Here is a 22929-nt window from a genome sequence, read left to right on the forward strand (position 1 = left end):
AGTGCTTTATCATATAGATACTTCATAATTTATATAACTATTCCTCAGTTCTTTCACTTCTAGATTATTTAGTTTTTCACTGTTACAGTGTGATAGAGATTGCTTTGTGTGTAAAACTTTACCTGTGCTTATTTCCATAGAACGGTTTTCAAGGCATTTTCAAGGCTCTTAATTTTGTATATTACTTTCCAAAAAGGTTGTACTGATTTGAACTTTCACCAGTACTGTATGGAGGTGGCTGTCTTGCTAGTCTCCCCAGCATATGGATTATGCTTTAAACATCCTTACCAAAAACAAAACAAAACAAACAAAAAAACATCCTTACCAATTTCGTTAAAAATGGCATTTTTCTATTTAATCAGGTGAGGTTGAGTATTTTCTCTAATATTGTGAACTATGTATATTTATTATTTTGTGAAGAAGACTAGCTGTATTTTCCTGCCCATGTGTATATAAGACTAGTGTGAATATTTTTTGCCTTTTTCATATTCATTAAATGGTTGAGCTTTCTATATGGCAGATTTCTAGTAAAATTAAGTGCCCCAAAGTTTCACTTTGATCTTCTTCATTAATATTCAGAATGTTCGTAGTTCAAAAAGTCATTAATAGGTTGTGGAGTTACCTATTTTAAAACAGTGCTTAAGATATATATTCTGTAAATATATACACACTGCTTGGATATAAGAAGTAGGAGTTATATTTCTCCTACTTAGGGTTTGTTAAATAACAAAAATTCAACTGAGTAAATTTTAAAGACCTGATAGGCTTTATTAAATGATTCATGAATTGGGCAGCATCCCATCTAACAAGTAGAGGGTTGCTCTGAAGAGTTGTACAAAATGGAAGGTTTTTATAGGAGACTGGAGCAAAAAAGTTATTAGCAAAAGAAAAGGATTGTTCCAGGCAAGACTGCTTTCCCTTAAGAAGAAAAGCGAAGGGTCTTATCATGCAGCTTTACCTCATCTTTGGGGGGGTGCGGAGGGCCCAGGTGGCAGACTCGGTGGCACTGATCAAAAAATTCCTGACTGGTTAAGGCTGCATTTCTGGGGGAGGTCGAAACTACAGTTAGATTAGGACTTAAGCAGGGTTTGGGAACTCAGTCTAAATGACACTGTTTGGGGCTTATGGTTTTCTTTTTCTTTTTTAATTTATTTTTTAAATTTCCTTCCTTCCTTCCTTCCTTCCTTCCTTCCTTCCTTCCTTCCTTCCTCCCTCCCTCCCTCCCTCCCTCCCTCCCTCCCTCCCCTCCTCCCCTCCTCCCCTCCTCCATTCCTCCCTTCCTCCCTCCTTTCCCTCCTTCCTTCCTTCCTCCCTCCCTTCCTCCCCTCCTCCATTCCTCCCTTCCTCCCTCCTTTCCCTCCTTCCTTCCTTCCTACCTCCCTCCCTCCCCTCCTCCCTTCCTCCCTTCCTCCCTCCCTTCCTTCCTTCCTTCCTTGCTTCCTTCCTTCCTTCCTCCCTCCCTTCCCTCCTTCCTTCCTTCCTTCCCTTCCTCCCCTCCTCCATTCCTCCCTTCCTCCCTCCTTTCCCTCCTTCCTTCCTTCCTACCTCCCTCCCTCCCCCCTCCCTCCCTTCCTTCCTTCCTTCCTTCCTTCCTTCCTTCCTTCCTTCCTTCCTTCCTTCCTTCCTTCCATGCTTATTTATTTTTGAGAGAGAGGGAGCCAGAGGATCCTAAGTGGGCTCCGCACTGTCTGCAGTGAGCCCAGTGTGGGGCCCAAACTCACAAAACTCTGAGATGATGACCTGAGCCGAAGTTGGACACTCAACTGACTGAGCCACCCAGATGCCCCTGTGGTTTTCTTTTTTAACCGCTTTATGTAGGAAATTGTCACAGGTACTGAGGAATCAGTAGTTGTGATTGGTGATGTAGGTGGATGAACAGACGTTATAGTTGGACCTATATAACTCTGCCTCTGGGATGGTGAAGCCAGTCTATCCTGTGAGAACATTTCTTAACTCAGGGATCCTTGAATTGCTGGTTGTTAGAAAGACAAACAAATATAAATCAGGAGACAGGGATTCTAAAGTTGACTCTGGAATTAGCGTGCTTTGTGACCATTCACAAATTATTTAATCTTACAGTTCCTCAGTCTGACATCATTAAATTCCTTCCAGTTCTAAAAACCTTTGATTTTATTATACAGGGGACAAAATGCTATTCTTATGAAAATCTATTCTTGTTGAGAACTGTTTGGGGGAAATCATAGGAAAATTCCCCATACTAGCTAAATTTTTTAGGGAAAGTGAACTCCCAAATTTAGATTTTTTTTTCTTTTGATACATTAAAAATGGTAAAATTAAATTATTTTTATGCCATTTTACCTGGCTTAGAGAACTGTATATTCAGTGTTTTCTTTTCCAACATTGCCAAAAAATGACAGGTTAGAGTTCATGGAATTTCTTAAGCCTGGGTATTGTCTAAATACAGAGATTAGTGGGGTTGTGGGAGGGGGAATGGGCTAAATGGAAAAGGAGATTAAGGAATCTACTCCTGAAATCATTGTTGCACCATGTGCTAACTAATGTGGATGTAAATTATAAAAAATAAATAAATTATATAAAGTAAAAATAAGTAAGTAAGGAGATTACTTAGGAAGGGGGAAAACTAGCTGCAGAAACCCTTTTGCCCTTTAAGAGAAGTTATTTATGCATGCATTTTCTTGACTTTAAAAGTGGGCTTGAGAAAGCTGGTTGGGGCAGCTTTCTAACGCAATGGAATCTGATTGCTCTGTGTTCGATTTGTTAGGTCTGGCTCAGTGCGCTGAACTCTGCTGGCAGCTGAGAGGGGAAGCCGGAAAAAGGCAAGTTCCTGGTGCAAAGGTTGCTCTGCAGCATAATTTAGGCATTGGAGGAGCTGTGGTTGTCACGCTGTACAAGATGGGTTTTCCTGAAGCTGCCAGGTAGGTGGCATTCTGGGTTTTGCCTGTTAATGAATCCTGATTTTTCATAGCTGATGACGTTGTATATGTAAAAAGTCCAAATTTTATTGCTTTAGTACTCAATAAGTATATCATAACATTGCTTTGATAGCTTGGCTTTAAAACCTTAAAACTGACAATTAGCTTTTAAACTTAAACAGCCTTAGGAAAATTTTGTTAAAAAATTTTGTTCAAAAGAGGGGGCAGCATAGTCAAAAGAGAGTGCTGAACTAAAAATACTTGTCTTAGCCCGGCTAACCTGAGTGATTTTAATTTAGGCAAGTCACTTTTTTCGTCTCCTTTTTCAGAGTTTGCTTTCTCTGTCTGTACATAGCCTCCCAGGCTTCTGAGGTTGTTTGGAGAAAGTTATCAAATACGCTGATTGGATCTCTGCACATGTATGTTTCAGAATCCAGCCAAGCCCTCACTGCTGCTAGAATTCCTTTTATTTGTCTCTTGCTGATTTTCTTCCTGTCCTTATCAAATTCCTCTGCTCCTCAAATCTCCAAGTGCTTTCTGTTCCAAGCCTTTCAGGATCCCTCAACTTCCTTGCTCTTGTCTCAGAGAAGTGTTCATTCTTCTTCCCATAGGCAAAAAGGCCCTCTTCCTTTCCAAGGCCAGGCTCTCCTCTTTGAATGCTTTTGTTACCAACCACTTTCTGTAACTTTGTTCTAATATTAAGTATACCTTCTCCCTTTAGAGTCTTTTCATCTTTGCCTTTCTATTGACTCCTGTCTGTTAGCAAACATGTTCAGCTCTGACAGATGATAAACAATTTATTTTTCTTATTGCCTTATTTTCTTTCATAATGAGACACTTTTGTTTATCTATGCTGAAATATTTGTCTTGGTTTTTGACTTCACCCCTGAGGTCAGGTAAAGCCAAGAGCAATCTGATTATGAAATATTGTTTTTATTTTGTTCTTATTCTCTTTAACCCTGATGTAGCTGTCAACACTAATTGGCTCCCATTTTTCTCCTGAAATTATTTATTTTTTCTTTCTTTTTTTAATTAAAAAAATTTTTTTTAATGTCTATTTGTTTTTGAGAGAGAGAGAGACAGAGCACGAACAGGGGAGGGGGCGGGGGGCAGAGAGAGACGGAGACTCAGAATCTGGAACAGGCTCCAGGCTCTGAGCTGTCAGCACAAAGCCTGATGCTGGGCTCAGACCCATGAACTGTGAGATCATGACCTGAGCCGAAGTCAGATGCTTAACCAATTGAGCCACCCAGGCACCCCTAATTTTTTTTAATGTTTATTTATTTTGGAGAAAGAGCCAGAGTGTGAGCAGGGGAGGAGCAAAGAGAGAGGGAGACACAGGATCCCAAGCAGGCTCCGGGCTCTGAGCTGTCAGCACAGAGCCCGACATGGGGCTCAAACTCATGAGCCATGAGATCATGACCTGAGCTGAAGTTGGGACACTTAACTGACTGAGCCACCCAGGTGCCCCATCTTTCTTTCTTTTTTTTAATGTTTATTTTTTTAAAATTTTTATTTATATATTTAAAATTTTTTTTAATGTTTATTTATATTTGAGAGAGAGAGATAGTGCGTGAGCAGGGGAGGGGCAGAGAGAGAGAGAGACAGAATCTGAAGCAGGCTCCAGGCTTTGAGCTGTCAGCACAGAGCCTGACATGGGGCTTGAACCTGCAAGCCATGAGATCATGATCTGAGCCGAAGTCAGACGCTCAACTGATTGAGCCACCCAGGCGCCCCTTTTTAATGTTTATTTTTGAGAGAGAGAGAGAGACAGAGCACAAGCAGGGGAGGGGCAAAGAGAGAGGGAGCTACAGAATCCAAAGTAGGCTCCAGGCTCTGAGCTGTCAGCACGGATGCAGGGCTTGAACTCACAAACTGCAAGATCATGACCTGAGGCAAAGTCAGACACTTAACTGGCTGAGCCACCCGGGCATCCCTATTTATTTTTTTTTTTCACACTTTTGGTTCCACAAAGGATATGTGACACACTTCTTTTCAGAATCGATTATCTTCTTCTGTTTTACAAGCTCTTGAGTCTCTTCTATCTGTCCTTTCACTTTTCTTTCTCTGTCTGGAATATCATTTCTGTTGTGAAAATTCCATTGTTTTTAAGGCCCATCTTGAGTACCGTCTCCCTTTAAATATCCACAGCACTTTGCACCTCCTGCACCCTTATCTAGTTTTGGTTTAGTTGTAGTATATCCACATTTTTATTCCCCTCATATGAAATCTTTGAGGCCTAAGACTGTGACATCACTCCACTCCTCTAAGAATCTCTGTCATAGAGAGTGAATGTTTCTTGAATTGAATCACATAAAAAGGTGTTAAGATGTTGAATTTTTTAGTTTCCTCCTAAATGTGATCATTAGTCTGTACTGTCTTCTGGAATTCCATCCAGTTCATATTTGGAGTTGAAAACTCTCAGTAAAATCCAAACTTTAAAGTTACTTTATAGCTACTTGAGTCAGCATATTAGTGTAACTCTCTAATTTGCTCGGATTAGAAGGTTATGAATTTGGGGAAATAAATTCTATTTTAAACATGGAATTCTCATAGTTCTTTTAATTTCAGGAGACTAAGTAATTGGGAGATTGAATTGTTCAAAATAATTACAGTGATATTTCTGGGAAAGCAGAAGTATGAAAAAATCCAGCTGGTATACAGGTTTCCCTTGCTATCCAAAAGTAAAGCATTCCTATGAAACTTTTTTTAAGCCAAAATGGTATAAAGCAAAGAAGCAATTACCATTACTTTATATGGAAAAATTCTTGAGTATTCCCAGACCCCCCAAATAACCTCTTTTATGCTTTTCTGATACCTTAGGACACATCTTACTAACAGATGCACAAAATAAATTGAGATAAAGCACAGGTGTTCACAGATACAGTTCAAAGCTGTGGTTCCCTGCTGAGTGTAGTTCTTGGGGAAAGAGCTTGGGGACAGTGCCACTCTCCACACATGCACTGCCTCTGTGATGGCTTGCTGCAAAACAAACATTGAACTCTGTCGTCTCTTTTTGCTTCTTCTTTGGTAAAAGCCAAAATCCTCTTTGGATTTCTTTTGGTTAGCCAAAACAGGCACTAATGTAGGTCTTTTGTAGAAGCAAAATGGCATAACATGGAACGTTTGAAAAGCAGCTATACCTGTACTAATGACTAATAAGAATTAATGACTAATAACAGAGAAGGACAGATGTCATATATTTTCACTCATATGTGGAACTTGAGAAACTTAACAGAGACCATAGGGGAAGGGAAGGGGAAAAAATAGTTATAAACAGAAAGGAAGGGAGGCAAACCACAAGAGGCTCTTAAATATAGAGAACAAACTGAGGGTGAATGGAGGCTGGGGAAGAGGGGAAAATGGGAGATGGGCATTGAGGAGGGCACTTGTTGGGATGAGCACTGGGTGTTGTATGTAAGCCAATTTGACAATAAATTATATTCATAAAAAAAAAGAATGACTAATAAGAAAATATTGAAGGTAGTACTGATAGTTTTAGTGATCCAACATAACTCACGACAAAGGCCAAAGTTGGGAAAACGATTCTAAATCTGATGGCACAAATATATATATAGTTTTAAAGCGAGGTTGTGGTTTCACTTTAAATGAAGTCATTTTAAGGCACTATTTTAGGATTCCTGGACCCAGTTCCAACATGGGGAGTGGGAACTCCCAGTCCCCATCCCCAAACACCAAACAATTCTTGGACACCAGTAGGTCTGAATTCAACTCCTCTGACACCATCTACCCAGAGATAGCATCACATTCCACAGCTTCAGTGTTAGGTACCACACTGACCCACACCCACCACTTCAGATGCCAGTCACAAACCTCAGACTGGCTACAGTTTGGAGGTTTCAATGACTTCCTCCTTAGGTTTGATTAATTTGCTAGATTAGTAGCAAATTGCTAGGCTCACAGAACTCAGAAAAACACTTACTTATATTTACCAGTGTATTAAAGGATATGATAAAGGATACAAATCAACAATAAGATAAAGAGATAAATAGGGCAAGGTCCCAAACAAAGGAGCTTGGGGCCTGGTTGATTTGGTGGTATGAGGAAGGGTTCTGGTTTCCTAAGTGTGGAAGTTCTCTGAAAAGGACCAAAAGCTGTCCTCTTGGGTTTTATGGAGGCTTTAGTACATAGTCATAGTTGACCAAGTCAACAGCCATGGGCCAGCCTCCAACTCCTCTCCCCTCCCATATGGTAGTGGTGTGTGGTGGGGTCCAAAGTCACCTTCATTAATAATAAGACACTCAGTTTACCTTTATGACTTTGAAGCATTTTCAGGAACTGTGGATGAAGACCAAATCTATCTGAGAAATATATTTTAGTCATCTGATGACCAAATAATATTTCTTATAAATCATTATATTGCAGATACCCATTGTACATGATCTGATTTACTTAGTTTCTAATTTAGATAACTTTGATGGAGCAATTGCTACATAGTTAGGCCCCCAGAATGGTCCTCTGTGTATGTGGGGAAGGCAGACATAGGTTTTTCAAAATGCTGTAGAAGCCCAGAGGAAGAAATTATTATGAAGAAGGTAAATTTAAACTGATAAGAGCAGATACTACACTTGATTTTAGCCAAAAGGTCGAGAAGTGATGAAGAAGGTAAATTTAAACCAGATGACTAGGATTGCCCAGCAGAAGGGTAGAGAAAGGATATTCCAGGCAGGTACGTAGATGGGTACAGAGAGTTGAGATACAAGGTTTGATGAGTAGCTGTACTGTGTGGGTGCAGAGTAGATTATTTTGTGTGTGCCTTGGTAGATGGGCAGAGTCAATAGTGTGTAGGTGACAGAAGATACATTTGTAACTAGACTGGGTATGGTTTTGAAACCTTCAAATGCTCCCTTCAGGAGTTTGGAATTTAGCCCACAGAATTAGTTTTAACAGAAGATCATGTGATTATATTGTGCCTTAAGCAGATCAGTCTGGCATTAGTTTGAGTTGATAGGTGGAGAGACCAGAGGTCAGGAATCCTCTCAGGAGGCAGTTGCAGCAGGGTGGATAAGAAATGGTCAGTGCTGGGGCACCTGGGTGGTTCAGCCGGTTAAGTGTCTGCCTCTTGATTTCGGCTCAGGTCATGATCTCACAGTTTGTGAGACTGAGCCCCGCACTGGGCTTAGTACGGAGAGGGGAGTCTGCTTGGAATTCCTCTCTCTCTCCCTCCCTCCCTCTCTCTCTGTCTCAAAATAAATAGACATTTAAAAAAAATGTTCAGTGCTGCAGTAGGAACTGAGAAAATGAGAAGTCATATTTAAGGGCGGTGACCAATTGCATTTAATTTATAGTTAAACTTTTCTGTCTTTTAAGTTAGATCAATTTTGAACAGTATTTTTCTTTTCTGCTATTACATTCTGGTTTTGAGCTGTATCTTGCATAAATTGAGATCTACTGTCAGTCTGTTCAGGTTGCTATAACAAAATTTGTCCTTGGCCCCCAAAATTCATGTCTTTATCATGTCATCAACTCAAAAGTCTTAAGTCCACAGTGTCATTTAAATATCTAAATCACATATGGATGCGACTCAAGGTGTGTTTCATCCTAAGGCAAATTCTTCTCCAGCTGTGAACCTGGGAGATCAAACATGATATGTGCTTCCAAAGTAGAATTCCGGGACTGGAACAAGATAGACACTCCCATTCTGAAAGGGAGAAATAGGAAAGAGAGAGTCCTGAGCAAATCCAAACTCCAACAGGGAAAACATCATTATACCTTAAGGTTTGAAAATAATCCTTGTCTCCATGTTCTGCCCTCTAGGTACTTTGAGATGAAGGTCCTGCCTTCTAAACACACTGGGGTGGGGTGTGGGCCCCCAGGGCTCTAGGCAGCCCTGCTCCTATGGGTTTGCTGGACACAGCTCATTTTGTGGCTCTGATTGTCTAGAATTGCACATGGGTGACTTTGCTGGTCTGGGGTCATGGACATGGCTTCACCCCCAAGGTTCCATTGGGTGTTGCCCTAGTGGGGACTCTCAATGGTGGCCTCACTCCCATGGTGGTTCTCTGCCTGGACCCTGAGGATCTTGGAGGCATCCCTAGAAATTTAGGAGGAGGCAGTCATGACCCTACAGCTTTGCTGGGTGCAGCATATGCTTCACCAGAGCCTGTCAGAGCCCAGCCTAGGGTGGCAGAGGAATGGGATGTTAGAATGAGGGGGAGCAGAGCCCATGAAGTGAGATGGCACTGGGCATTGGTGACTCTTCCTTTCTTAAATTGTTCTGCCCCTAAGGTCCTTGCACTCTGGGTTTGTGAAGGGAGGGGTAGCTCTGATGATCTCCTTGCCTTTGGAGTCATTCTTCCATTGCCTTGGACAATAGGTCTTGGTTTGTGTGAGATAACAGAAAACATAAATATTTGGACTTTGACCCTGTTTCCTGACACAGGGCTCCTGAAACCCTTGTAAATTCTCAAGTTCACCAGAAGCATCTTTTGTTTAGTGAGGTGACTCTGGGTGGGCTCCTACATGACCCTGGTATGGGGACTGGTCACCAGAAACACCAAACCTTGATTAGAAGCTTGAAACTTTCAGTCCCACTCCCCATCTTCCAGAGAGGAGCTGGAAATGCAATTAATGATCATGCCTACTATTAAGAACAAAAGTTCAACTGAGTTTATTAAGTGATTCATGAATCAGGCAGCATCCCATTAGCAAGTAGAGGGAAGCTCCTTAATTTAGACCAGTTTTGAATATGAGTATTGACTTTGTATTATAACACTCTATTCATTTTATGTAAGTTGAGAGCTTTTGCAATACAGATGGAGGATAGATTTGCATTCTATACTCTGTTAAATAAAACCTATGTATGTATGTATGGGAAAAGCATGAGCTGGGAAGGGCAGAGAAAAAGGGAAAGAGAGAATCCCAAGCAGGCTCTGCACTGTTGGCACAAAGCCCCTTGCAGGGGCTTGATCTCACCAACCATGAGACCATGACCTGAGCCACGATCAAGAGACGCTTAACCAACTAAGCCACTCAGGTGCCCCAATGAAACCTATTTTTAAAACCCAACTTTGTTTTTTGTTTTTTCTTTTTTTAATTAAGGTATAATGTACATATAGTAAAAGTCACCTTTTTAATGCATAGTTCTGGAAGTTTTGTCCAACATATACATTCATGTAACTACCACTATAATCATGATACAGAACAGTTCTATCACTTCCCAAAATTCCTTGTTCACCTTTGTAGTCAACCCTTTCCCCTCCCCTCCAGCTCCTGGCAACCACTGATCTGTTTTGTGCCCCTGCAGTTTTCCCTTTCCAGAATATCATGTGAAAAGAACCAAAAAGGCTTTGAGTCTGGCTTCTTTCATTGGTCATAATTCATTTGAGATTCATCCATGTTATTGCACGTACTGGTAACTCGTTCCTTATCGATGAGTGGCAGGCATTACATCATATGGATGTACCACAGATTGTTTATCCATTTCTTGGTTGAGCCTTTTTTATTTTATTTTATTTTATTTTATATTATTTTATTTTAATTTTTTATAATTTGACATAAAGACTTTTTTTTTTCAATATAATTTATTGTCAAGTTGGCTAACATAGTGTATACAGTGTGCTCTTGGTTTGGGGGGTAGAATCCTGTGATTCATTGCTTATATACAACACCCAGTGCTCATCCCCAACAAGTGCCCTTCTCAATGCTCATTACCCATTTTCCCCTCTCCCCTGCCCCCCGCCCCCATCAACCCTCAGTTTGTTTTCTGTATTTAAGAGTCTCTTATGGTTTGCCTCTTTCCCTCTCTGTAACTATTTTTTTCCCCTTCCCTCCCCCATGGTCTCTGTTAAGTTTCTCAAGTTCCACATATGAGTGAAAACATATGATATCTATCTTTCTCTGACTGACTTATTTCACTTAGCATAATACCCTCCAGTTCCATCCATGTTGTTGCAAATGGCAGGATTTTATTCTTTCTTATTGCCAAGTAGTATTCCATTGTATATATAAACCACATCTTCTTTATCCATTCATCAGCTAATGGACATTTAGGCTCTTTTCATAATTTGGCTGTTGTTGAAAGTGCTGCTATAAACATTGGGGTACATGTGCCCCTATGAATCGGCACTCATGTATCCTTTGGATAAATCCCTAGTAGTGCGATTGCTGGGTTGTAGGGTAGTTCTATTTTTAATTTTTTGAGGAATCTCTACACTGTTTTCCAGAGTGGCTGCACCAGTTTGCATTCCCACCAGCAGTGCAAGAGGGTTCCCATTTCTCCATATCCTCACCAGCATCTGTTGTTTCCTGAGTTGTTAATTTTAGCCACTCTTACCAGTGTGAGGTGGTATCTCATTGTAGTTTTGATTTGTATTTCCCTGATGATGAGTGATGTTGTGCATCTTTTCATGTGTCGCTTGGCCATCTGGATGTCTTCTCTGGAAAAGTGTCTATTCATGTCTTCTGCCCATTTCTTCACTGGATTATTTGTTTTTCGGGTGTTGAGTTTGTTAAGTTCTTTATAGATTTTGGATACTAACCTTTTATCCGATATTTCATTTGCAAATATCTTCTCCCATTCTGTTCGTTGCCTTTTAGTTTTGTTGATTGTTTCCTTTGCTGTGCAGAAGCTTTTTATCTTGATGAGGCCCCAATAGTTCATTTTTGCCTTCAATTCCCTTGCCTTTGGAGATGTGTCAAGTAAGAAATTGCTGTGGCTGAGGCCAGAGATGTTTTTTCCTGTTTTCTCCTCAAGGGTTTTGATGGTTTCCTGTCTCACATTCAGGTCCTTCATCAATTTTGAGTTTATTTTTGTGAATGGTGTAAGAAAGTGGTCTAGTTTCATTCTTCTGCATGTTGCTGTCCAGTTCTCCCAGCACCATTTGTTAAAGAGACTTTTTTCCATTGGATACTCTTTCCTGCTTTGTCAGGGGTTAGTTGGCTGTACATTTTTGGGTCCAATTTTGGGTTTTTTATTCTGTTCCATTGGCCTATGTATCTGTTTTTGTGCCAATACCATACTGTATTGATGATTACAGCTTTGTAGTAGAGGCTAAAGTCTGGGATTGTGATGCCTCCTGCTTTGGTTTTCTTTTTCAACATAACTTTGGCTATTTGGTGTCTTTTGTGGTTCCATACAAATTTTAGGATTGTTTGTTCTAGCTTTGAGAAGAATGCCTGTACAATTTTGATTGGGATTGCATTGAATGTGTAGATTGCTTTGGGTAGTATTGACATTTTAACAATATTTATTCTTCCAATCCATGAGCATGGAATGTTTTTCCATTTCTTTATATCTTCTTCAGTTTCTTTCATAACCTTTCTATAGTTTTCAGCACACAGATCTTTTACATCTTGGGTTAGGTTTCTTCCTAGGTATTTTATGGTTCTTGGTGCAATTGTGAATGAGATTGATTTCTTGATTTCTCTTTCTGTTGCTTCATTATTGGTGTATAGAAATGCAACCAATTTCTGTACATTGATTTTGTATCCTGCAACTTTGCTGAATTCATGTATCAGTTCTAGCAGCTTTTTGGTGGAATCTTTTGGGTTTTCCATGTAGAGTATCATGTCATCTGTGAAAAGTGAAAGTTTGACTTCTTCTTTGCCAATTTGAATACCTTTTATTTCATTTTGTTGTCTGACTGCTGAGGCTAGGACTTCCAACACTATGTTAAACAACAGTGGTGAGAATGGACATCCCTGTCGTGTTCCTGATCTCAGGGGGAAATCTCTCAGTTTTTCCCCATTGAGGATGGTATTAGCCATGGGCTTTTCATATATGGCTTTTATGATGTTAAGCTATATTCCTTTTATCCCGACTTTCTTGAGGGTTTTTATTGAGAAAGTATGCTATATTTTGTCAAATGCTTTTTCTGCATCTATTGACAGGATCATATGATTCTTATCCTTTTTTTTATTAATGTGATGTATCACATTGATTGATTTGCAAATACTGAACCAGCCCTGCAGCCCAGGAATGAATCCCACTTGATCATGGTGAATAATTCTTTTAATATGCTGTTGAATTCGATTTGCTAGTATCTTGTTGAGAATGTTTGCATCCATGTTCATTAGGGATATTGGCCTGTAATTCTCCTTTTTTGTGGGGTCTCTGTCTGTTTGGGGAATCAAGGCTTCATAGAATGAGTCTAGAAGCTTTCCTTCCATCTCTGTTTTTTGAAACAGCTTAAGAAGGATAGGTATTAACTCTGCTTTAAATGTCTGGTAAAATTCCCCTGGGAAGCCATCTGGCCCAGGACTCTTTATTTGTTGGGAGATTTTTTTGTTCAATTTCTTTGCTGGTTATGGGTCTGCTCAAATTTTCTATTTCTTCCTGTTTGAGTTTTGGTAGTCTGTGGGTGTCTAGGAATTTGTCCATTTCTTCCAGGTTGTCAGTTTGTTGGCATATAATTTTTCATAGTATTCTCTGATAATTGTTTGTATTTCTGTGGTGTTGGTTGTGATCGCTCCTCTTTCATTCATGATTTTATCTTATTGGGTCCTCTCTCTTTTCTTTTTAAGAAGTCTGGCTAGTGGTTTATTAATTTTGTTTATTTTTTCAAAAAACCAGCTCTTAGTTTCATTAATCTGTTCTACTATGTGTGTGTGTGTGTGTGTGTGTGTGTGTGTATGTGTGTGTGTTTGATTCTATATTGTTTATTTCTGCTGTAATCTTTATTATTTCTCTTCTGCTCCTGGCCTTGGGATTTCTTTGCTGTTCTGTTTCTAGTTCCTTCTAGTGCGCTATTATTAGATTTTGTATTTGGGATTTTTCTTGTTTCTTGAGATAGGCCTGGATTGCAATGTATTTTCCTCTTAGGACTGCCCTTGCTGCATTTCAAAGGATTTGGACTATTGTGTTTTCATTTTCATTTGCTTTCATCTATTTTTGATTTCTTCTTTAATTGCCTGGTTGACCCATTCATTCTTTAGCAGGATGTTCTTTAATCTCTGTCCATTTGGAGGCTTTTTCTTGTGGTTGATTTCAAGCTTCATAGTGTTGTGATCTGAAAATATGCATGGTATGATCTCGGTTCTTTTATGTTTATTGAGGGTTGTTTTGTGACCCAGAATATGATCTGTCTTGGAGAATGTTCCATGTGCACTCAAGAAGAATGTGTATTCTGCTGCTTTTGGATGAAAAGTTCTGAATATATCTGTTGAGTCCATTTGGTCCAGTGTATCATTCAGGCCATTGTTTCTTTATTGATTTTTTGCCTAGATGATCTGTCCATTGTTGTAAGTGGAGTATTCAGGTCACCTGCAATTACCGTATTCTTATCAGTAAGATTGCTTATGTTTATGATTAATTGATTTATATATTTGGGTGCCTCCAAATTGGGTGCATAAACATTTATAATTGTTAGCTCTTCTTGATGGATAGACCCCATAATTATGATGATATGATGCCCTTTTTCATGGTTGAGGCATATTTAGATTGCTCCAGTTTTGTTGTTGTTGTTTTGTTTATGGAAAATTATCTAAATTAGCTTGAAAGTTTAACTCAACGTGCGAAAACCCTAAGTGATATAAGAATTTAAAAGTTAGAAGTAAAGGTGTATCCATGTAATGATTACAGCTGTATATATGCTTGTAAACTAGAAGGACCAGAAGAAGCAATATGGAAAATTGAGTATAGGAAACTAGTTTGAGTGATAGGATTATAGGTGATTAGCTTTTTCATTTTCTAAATTTTTATTTTAACTAGAACCCTTTATTTTGACATAATTGAAAACATACAGGGAAGAATTATAAGAATAGTACAAGGAACTCCTATATACCTTGTACTCAGTTTTACTATTTGTGCTTACATTTTGCCCCATTTGCTTTTTTTTTTTTTTTTTAACATTTTATTTATTTTTGAGAGACAGAGAGAGAGCACAAGCGGGGAAGGGACAGAGAGAGATGGAGACAGAATCTTAAGCAGGGTCCAGGCTCTGAGCTATCAGCCCACAGCCTGACGCGGGGCTCGAACCCATGAATCGTGAGATCATAACCTGAGCCGAAGTCAGCTGCTTAACTGACTGAGCCACCCAGGCGCCCCTGCCCCATTTACTTTATCTCTTTTTCTCTACATACATTTATATATGTGCATATTTTTTTTTCTGAAGTAGTTGGAGGTTGGAGACCTTATGCCCCTTTATCCCTAAATAATTTTTTTTATAAATTTTTAAAGTTTTTATTTATGTATTTTGAGAGACAGAGCAAGTGAGGGAGGGGCAGAGAGAGAGGAAAAGAGAGAATCCCAAGCAGGCTCCGCACTATCAGCGTGAAGCCCAATATGGGGCTCAAACTCACGAGCCATAAGATCATGACCTGAGCCCAAACCAAGAGTTGGACGCTTTACCGACTGGGCCACCCAGGCGCCCCATACTTTATCCCTAAATAATTTAATGTATGTTTCTAAACACAAGGACATTCTCTTAATCACAGTATAGTTTTCAAAATCAGGAAATTTAATATAGATAACATACTAATAATACCTAATCCAACAAACATATTCAAAATTTGACAATTGTTCCAATAATATCTTTATAAAATATACTATAAACTTCATTTTTTTCTCCTTGTCTAGATTCTAACCTAGGATCCTGAATGCATTTAGTTGTCATATCTCTTTAGCTTTCTTTAATCTGAAACAACTCCTTAGCCTTTCTTTGTAATTCTTGGTATTGACTTTTTTGAAGAGTACAAGAGTACATTCCTTAGGAGTAGAATGTTTCTCAATTTGCGTTTGTCTGATGTTTCCTCATAATTAGATTCAGATTGTACATTTTTTTGCAAAAAATACCACTGAAGTGATGATATCCTTCTTAGCACATCATATCTGGAGGCAAGATAAAGAAGTTTCCCCTGCTATCTGAAAATAGAGCATTCCTATGAAACCTTTCAAAAGTTGAAATGGTGCAGAGTGAAGAAGCAATTACCATGTTGTAGCAGCTAAAATCCTCTTTGGGTTTTTTGTTTTGTTTTGTTTTGTTTTTGGTCAGCAAAAACAGAGATTAATGTTGGTCTTTCATAAAAGCAAAGTGACGTAAAGGGAACCGTTGGATAGCAGAGGGTACTTGTATCTGTGGCCTGTGGGAGCTTGTAGTCTGGACTCTGCTCCATGAAGTATCAAGATACTTTGTACACTGAAAAGTACTACTTATCAGTGTATCAGTTAGTATTTTATCATATACAATTAGGAAGTGACAAGCTTAGAAAAGGGCATAGTGATGATTAAAAGTTGCAAAGTTAGACAAATGAAATGGGCTTGTGGAGGACTAGTTGTGGCCACTTTATTTGAGGTCATTCATTCAGACTTTTGACTGGAAGATAGTGTACCATAGATAATTCTGCTCTAAATGGAACAGGAGAACATAAGAATTTAGGTAAGGGAGAGAATTCAATGTAATTTCACTTCCATTCAGTCACTGTTTGCCAATTGTATGCTGGGAACAGGAGACACAATTTTTTATTTTATTTTTTAAGTGTGGTATCTGCTCTGGAGAAGCTGTCATTTAGTAGGGTTTTACAGAAGAGGAGTTTCCTGGCCTGGATCTTGAAGGATAAAATGGAATTTGCTAAGACAGAGGTATTCTAGATACAGGAAGTAGCACTGACAAAGGCATGGAAGTGTGGGGTAGCATGCCATGCTCTAAGTACTTACTGTATGTATCTCAGCATGGCAGGGGTGCGGGTTCCATTCCTCATTAGTGATATTAGTATGATTCCTCTAGTAGGCTTGCTTTTCGGCTTCTTAGACTTCCCATACCTACTTGTTCACTCTTATTCTCAACTGATTGCTTTGCCTTATACATTGTTGAAAAAATAGAAGCCATTAGACCAGACTCCTTCATCTTCCATTCCAAGACCTAATCTAGAATTACACCCATCTGATTCTCTTTCTTCCATTGAGTCACCTCTTCTTCTTGGCCCCTGGATCTCATCCTCTCTCACCTTCTCAGATCTTTTGTTCTTCTAGCTCCTTTTCCCTGGTTCACTACCATCAGCAGGCAAAAATGCTCTGATATGTTAATCTTAAAAAAGAAAAACAAAACGCACATTTTCCTTGATACCGTAATCCCCTCCAGAGACCACTCTTTTTCACTGTTCCTCTAAAAGTAATATCTCAAAAGAAGCACACTGTATTTCTCTCTCCTATTCACTCTTTAATTCACTATAATCTGACTTCTGCCTTCCACTACTTCTTCAGATTAGTTTTGTCAAAGTCACCTTTACTCTCCATGGTGCCAAATCCAGTGGGTATTTGACCTTTGGCAGCATTTGACATGGTTTACTCCTCCCTCCCCAATTCTTTCTCCTTTCTCAGCTTCTGCAACACCTCTTGTATCATTGGCTGCTGCTTCCTCTTCTCTAAATAATGGAGTTCCATAGGATGTTGTCCTGGCCTTTCTTCTTTGTCTGTAATTCCCTCAAGGGAAGCTTATCAGTTCCCATGGATTTAAATACTTTGATTATGTTGATAGTTATTCCCATTTTATATCCAGCCTCAACCTCTCCTCTGAGCTCCAGATTCTCATATCCAACTGCCTTTTTGTCTCACAGACATCTCCTACTTCATGTGTCTAAAATGCAACTTCGATCCCCTCTACTTCCACTGCTTTCTTCCTTTTATCCGTATGTGGCACCGCTGCCCCCTCAGTTATTCAGGAACACCTGAATATTCGTGTCCTTTCCCCCCACCCTTAGATCCTCCTCATTACTCTTTGGTAGCAAAGCCAATGGATTCTGTCTCTAAAATGTATTTGAATGCACTTCCTTCTCTCCATTTCCACTGGCAGACTGCCTTCACTGGGGTTCAGACCACCATCACTTCTCACCGTTAGTGTAGAGCCTGTCGTGGGCCTCGAACTCACAAAACTGAGATCATGACCTGAGCTGAAACTAAGAGTCAGACATTTAACCATCTGAGCCACCCAGGTGCTCCATCTTCCTCATGATTTTATTTTTTTTTAATTTTTAAAAATATTCATTTTTGAGAGAGACAGAGTGTAAGCAGGGGAGAGGCAGAGCGAGAGGGCGACACAGAATCCAAAGCAGAATCGAGGCTCTGAGCTGTCATGTCAGCACAGAGCCTGACATGGGGCTTGAACTCACAAGCTGTGAGATCATGACCTGAGCCGAAGTTGGACGGTTAACCGAATAAACCACCCAGGTGCTCCATCTTAGGATTTTCTTAATGTCACCTTCTTTTCTGTAGCTCACTTTATTGTAAGAATACAGTACATAATACATATAACATACAAAATATGTGTTAACTGACCTTTTATGTTATAGGTAGGGCTTCTGATCAACAATAGGCTCTTAGTAGTTGTTAAGTTTTTAGGGAATCAAAAGCTCTGGAGAATTTTCAACTGCACAGGGGTCAGCACCCCTAATTCCCACATTGTTCAAGGGTCAACTGTAGGTTGCTTGGTGATAGTTCTTACAACAGTGTGCAGAATGAATTGGGGAGGGGGGAGGCGAGAACAGAGGTGGGGAAAATGGTTAGGAGGCTGCTTGAATAGTCCAGTTTATCTTTACATGGCTAGCTCATTTACAAAATTTACAACCTAATTTAAATATCACCCCCTCAGAGAGGCCTATCTGACCAGACTATCTAAAATAGAACACCCAACACACACATATATTATTTATCTATATCTTCTTGACCTGCTTTATTTTCCTCATAGTAACTATATTTCACATTTTTTTGCTTGTTCATTATCTCTCTCCCCAACTAGCTTCATGAGGGTAGGTTTCTTTGGTTTATGTATTTTTTTTTAATTTTATTTTTAATTTTTTAAAATTTACACCCAAATTAGTTAGCATATAGTGAAACAATGATTTCAGGAGTAGATTCCTTAATGCCCCTTACCCATTTAGCCCATCCCCCCTCCCACAGCCCCTCCAGTAACCCTCAGTTTGTTTTCCATATTTACGAGTCTCTTCTGTTTTGTCCCCCTCCCTGTTTTTATATTATTTTTGTTTCCCTTCCCTTATGTTCATCTGTTTTGTCTCTTAAAGTCCTCATGTGAGTGAAGTCATATGATTTTTGTCTTTCTCTGACTGACTAATTTCACTTAGCCTAATACCCTCCAGTTCCATCCACGCAGTTGCAAATGGAAAGATTTCATTCTTTTTGATTACCGGAGTAATACCCCATTGTATATATTTACCACATCTTCTTTATCCATTCATCCATTGATGGACATTTGGGCTCTTTCCGTACTTTGGCTATTGATGATAGTGCTGCTATAAACATGGGGGGCATGTGTCCCTTCAAAACAGCACACCTGTATCCCTTGGATAAATGCCTAGTAGTGCAATTGCTGGGTCATAGGGTAGTTCTATTTTTAGTTTTTTGAGGAACCTCTATACTGTTTTCCAGAGTGGCTGCACCAGCTTGCATTCCCAGTTTGGTCTATGTATTTTTAAGGGCAGTGCCTACCACCTAGTGAACACTAAATATTTGTAGAAAAATGGGAAGAAAAGCTTAATTATTTTATGGGTTTAATTATGGTTTTCTTTGGTAAGAGCCACAACATCTCTGTTCTTAGGACTTTTGAAAATTACTATTGTTAACTATTGAAAAACCTAATATCTGCATGACTCCATGGGTTAAAATTGATTTCTTTTCTCCAATTCTTTTAGAACTCATCAAATTGAGGCTGCTCCAACTAGCTCTGCATTTGATGGATTTAAGGCAAATCTTGTCTTTAAGGAGATTGAGAAGAAACTTGAAGAGGTAAGTAAGATTTGTATAAAATACTACCGGGAGGACCTTGAGCCTAGAGCCTTGAGCCAGTTGTTGCCATGAAAGGGTACAAGTTGAAAATTTATATGATACTGTCAAGTATTGGTGTATTTTAGACTTTTTTTCTTTTTTTTGTTTCGTTTTATTTATTTTGAGAGAGAGAGACAGAGCACAAGCGGGAGAGAGGGGCAGAAAGGGGGGAGACAGAGAGAGAGAGAGAGAGAGAGAGAGAGAATATCTCAAGCAGGCTCCATGCTCACTGCAGAGCCTAATGTGGAGCTTGATCCCAGGATGCTGGGATCATGACCTGAGCCAAAATCAAGACTTGAAGCTTAACCACCTGAGCCACCCAGGCACCCCTTGCATGTATTTTAGATTCCTGAGTGTCTATTATAGTTTCTTCTTAATTCTGGTAAGACTGTATTTCAGAGATGTGTAAATCTCCAAACTTGAATAATAGAAAGAACCTATGGTAAAATTCTGTTAAAATCTGAACTGTAGAGGAAAGGCTAATAATATCCTTGTCACTCTCCTCAGTTTTCTTTTTTGGGGAGATAATAATTTTGGACAAAGTTCGTATGTAAAGAGATTCTAATTTATTTTGGTGTGATTTCTTTCTGAACTAAAAAGAAGAAGAGAGAGAATCCCTAGCAGGCTCTGTGCTGGCAGCACAGAGTCTGACATGGGGCTTGATCACATCAATTGTGAGATCATGATCTGAGCAAGATCAAGAGTCAGATGCTTAACTGACTGAGCCATCCAGGTGCCTCAGAAAGAATAATAAAGTGTATCTTTAAATGTGCCTAATAACAAAACTCTTTTTAAAAATAAATCTTTTGTGCTTGAGCTTTTTCAAAGTAGGTTTTTCTTGTAAAAATAATGCTAATTTAAAAGAAATTCACACTATATATAGAAAAGAAAAATTAAAAATCCCCTGCATTTCCAGGGGTGCCTGGGTGGCTCAGTCAGTAAAGTGTCCGACTTTGGCTCAGGTCATGATCTCATGGTTTGTGAGTTCGAGCCCTGCATTGGGCTCTGTGCTCATAGCTCAGAGCCTGGAGCCTGCTTCTGATTCTGTGTCTCCCTCTCTCTCTGTCCCTCCCCCAGCCAATTCTCTGTCTCTCTCAAAAATACACACATTAAAAAAAAAAAAAAAAAAAATCCCCTGCAATTCCATTACTTCGAGTTCACTAAAATGTTAACAGTGATTGACATTGTTTCAGACATCTCTCTATGTTATACAGTGCTACATAACTAGGAACATACAATATGTGTTGGGTTTTTAAAATTATACTCTGTATACAAATCTATTTTTATGTACAGTAATTAGTTCTTAATAGATACTAATCACACTAAGGCAATTTAACTTTTTTCAAAAAGAGCTATTCTTTCTCTCTCTCTCTCTCTCTCTCTCTCTTTTTTCTTTGAGAGCTATTCTCTTTAGATGGAATTACATATTTACTTCATTGTTTCAAAACTAAAGGCATCTTGGGATATCATTAATAAGGCACAGTTATAGCCACAGCCACACAGTTCTAATTAAACATCTATTAAGGTGACCAAAGTGGGTTGAAATAAAAGGATTCAGGAAAGTTAAACTGTGTATTTCATTCATGTTACAGTGTGAAAGGCATACATTGTGCATTTCTCCTCCTTATTGTAGCACAAAGAACTTATTAACATCTAAAGTGATTGATTGAACTGTGGGTGGGAAAAGAGTCAGTGTGACTGGTGTTTTGACAAAGGTCCCTGTATTTCCAAGATTTTCATGATCAACAACCTTCCAGAGGTAGACAGAGAGCAAGGTTTGCCGGTTCTGAGCAGGCAGGCACCAGCCCAGGAGCCACAGACCTGTCTTGCCACCATCTTGTGGGGATATACCTGCATGGGGTGGCGGGGGGTGGGGGGAAATACCTGTTTTATAACCTGCTTTTTTCTCTTAACACTGTGTTCCATGCCCATACATATAAATCCTTACCATTAGTTTTAATGGCCACCTAGTGCACTTTTGAATTTATGTATCATCTATTTAACTAGTCTCTTATGATGAACATTGGTTGTATTTAAATTATGCAAGTAAAATAGTGAGTGGTATAGTAAATTTCCCTTTTTAACTCATCTTTAAATACATAATGCTGGGTGCCTGGGTGGCTCAGTCAGTTAAGAGACCAACTTCGGCTCAGGTCATGATCTCATGGTTTGTGAGTTCGAGCCCTGCTCGGGCTCTCTGCTGTCAGTGTAGAACCTGCTTCAGATACTGTGTCTCCCTCTCTCTCTGCCCCTCCCCTGCTCTGTGTCCTTCTCTCTCAAAAATAAACATTTTTTTAAGTTAAAAAAATAAGTACTTGACACCATGATCACTTTAGCATAAATAATTAAAGGGGGAAATTATTGGTTTGGGTATCTATTTTGCATTTTGGTATATATTGCCAACCTATCCACTGACCAAAAAGAGGGCACTAATTTACAAACAACAGCTCGTGGGTGTGACTGTTTTTTCTTCACACCTTCTCTAGTGCTATGTTGGCTGGTTTATAAAAACCAATCTAATAGGAAAAAATCTTATTATTGTTTTTTTTTTAAAGCAATTTCTTCCCCCAACATAGGGCTCGAACTCACGACCCTGAGATTAAGAGTTGCATGCTCTACTGATTGAGCCAGCTCTGAGGCCCCCCTCTCATTACTGTTTAATTTCTTTCATTCTGTATGTCCACTAAACTGAAGTTGGACTCTATAAGGGTTCAACTTGAATTTTTTTTTCTTGCCACCAATATTTGCCTGCAGAGCAATCCATCAGATAATTGCTTCTACCAAGTTACCCCATTTTTTCCAACTTTATTCTGTCAAAAAAATCAAATAAAAATAATTAGAGAGTATCTGGTATGGCTATATGTCCATCACTGAATACTTCATTATTGAGATGAACAAACCAGTGCTGTTTTTCCATTTTTATTCCATCTTCTTTTAACTTTGCAAATGTATTCCTCCTGCTCCCATTTTAATCCTTTTCTCCTCCCTCCATAACCTCACTTGCATGGACTTTGTCCCCTTGTTTCCTTCCCACGATTGTAAGTTTCCTAAATGTTTGTAAGGACTAGAAAGAGTGAAAGTCTTGAAATCTTTTGTCAATTCATGCATTTTCTGCATTAGCAAAGGAAGTCTGGCAAGAGATTTTATTTCCACTTTTGTCGTTGTTAGCAATACCCCGTTGCCCTTCTTTGAATTCTGTCTTAACTTTTTGTTCCAGTTAAGTTTGAGACAGGCCCTACTCCTTGACCTTTTGCCTACTCAGAAAGAAGTACTTTTCTTCACTCAAGGACACACTTAGAA

The 22929-nt window shown here is 39.2% G+C and overlaps 1 protein-coding gene and 1 pseudogene across 5 annotated transcripts in view; one reads left to right on the plus strand and one right to left on the minus strand.

The window, feature by feature from the left end:
- Positions 1 to 22929, plus strand: part of SCP2 (sterol carrier protein 2) — a 125375-nt gene that overhangs the window by 84955 nt on the left and 17491 nt on the right. For all 5 annotated transcript variants that reach the window (XM_007077188.3, XM_042997201.1, XM_042997200.1 and 2 more), the window contains 2 exons: positions 2744 to 2897; positions 19497 to 19590. In XM_007077188.3, coding sequence (XP_007077250.1) covers positions 2744 to 2897; positions 19497 to 19590 — 248 coding nt within the window. The remainder of the gene's footprint in view (positions 1 to 2743; positions 2898 to 19496; positions 19591 to 22929) is intronic.
- Positions 7364 to 7513, minus strand: LOC122241579 (annotated as a pseudogene).

This window comes from Panthera tigris, chromosome C1 (assembly GCF_018350195.1).
Source record: "Panthera tigris isolate Pti1 chromosome C1, P.tigris_Pti1_mat1.1, whole genome shotgun sequence".
Taxonomy (NCBI): domain Eukaryota; kingdom Metazoa; phylum Chordata; class Mammalia; order Carnivora; family Felidae; genus Panthera; species Panthera tigris.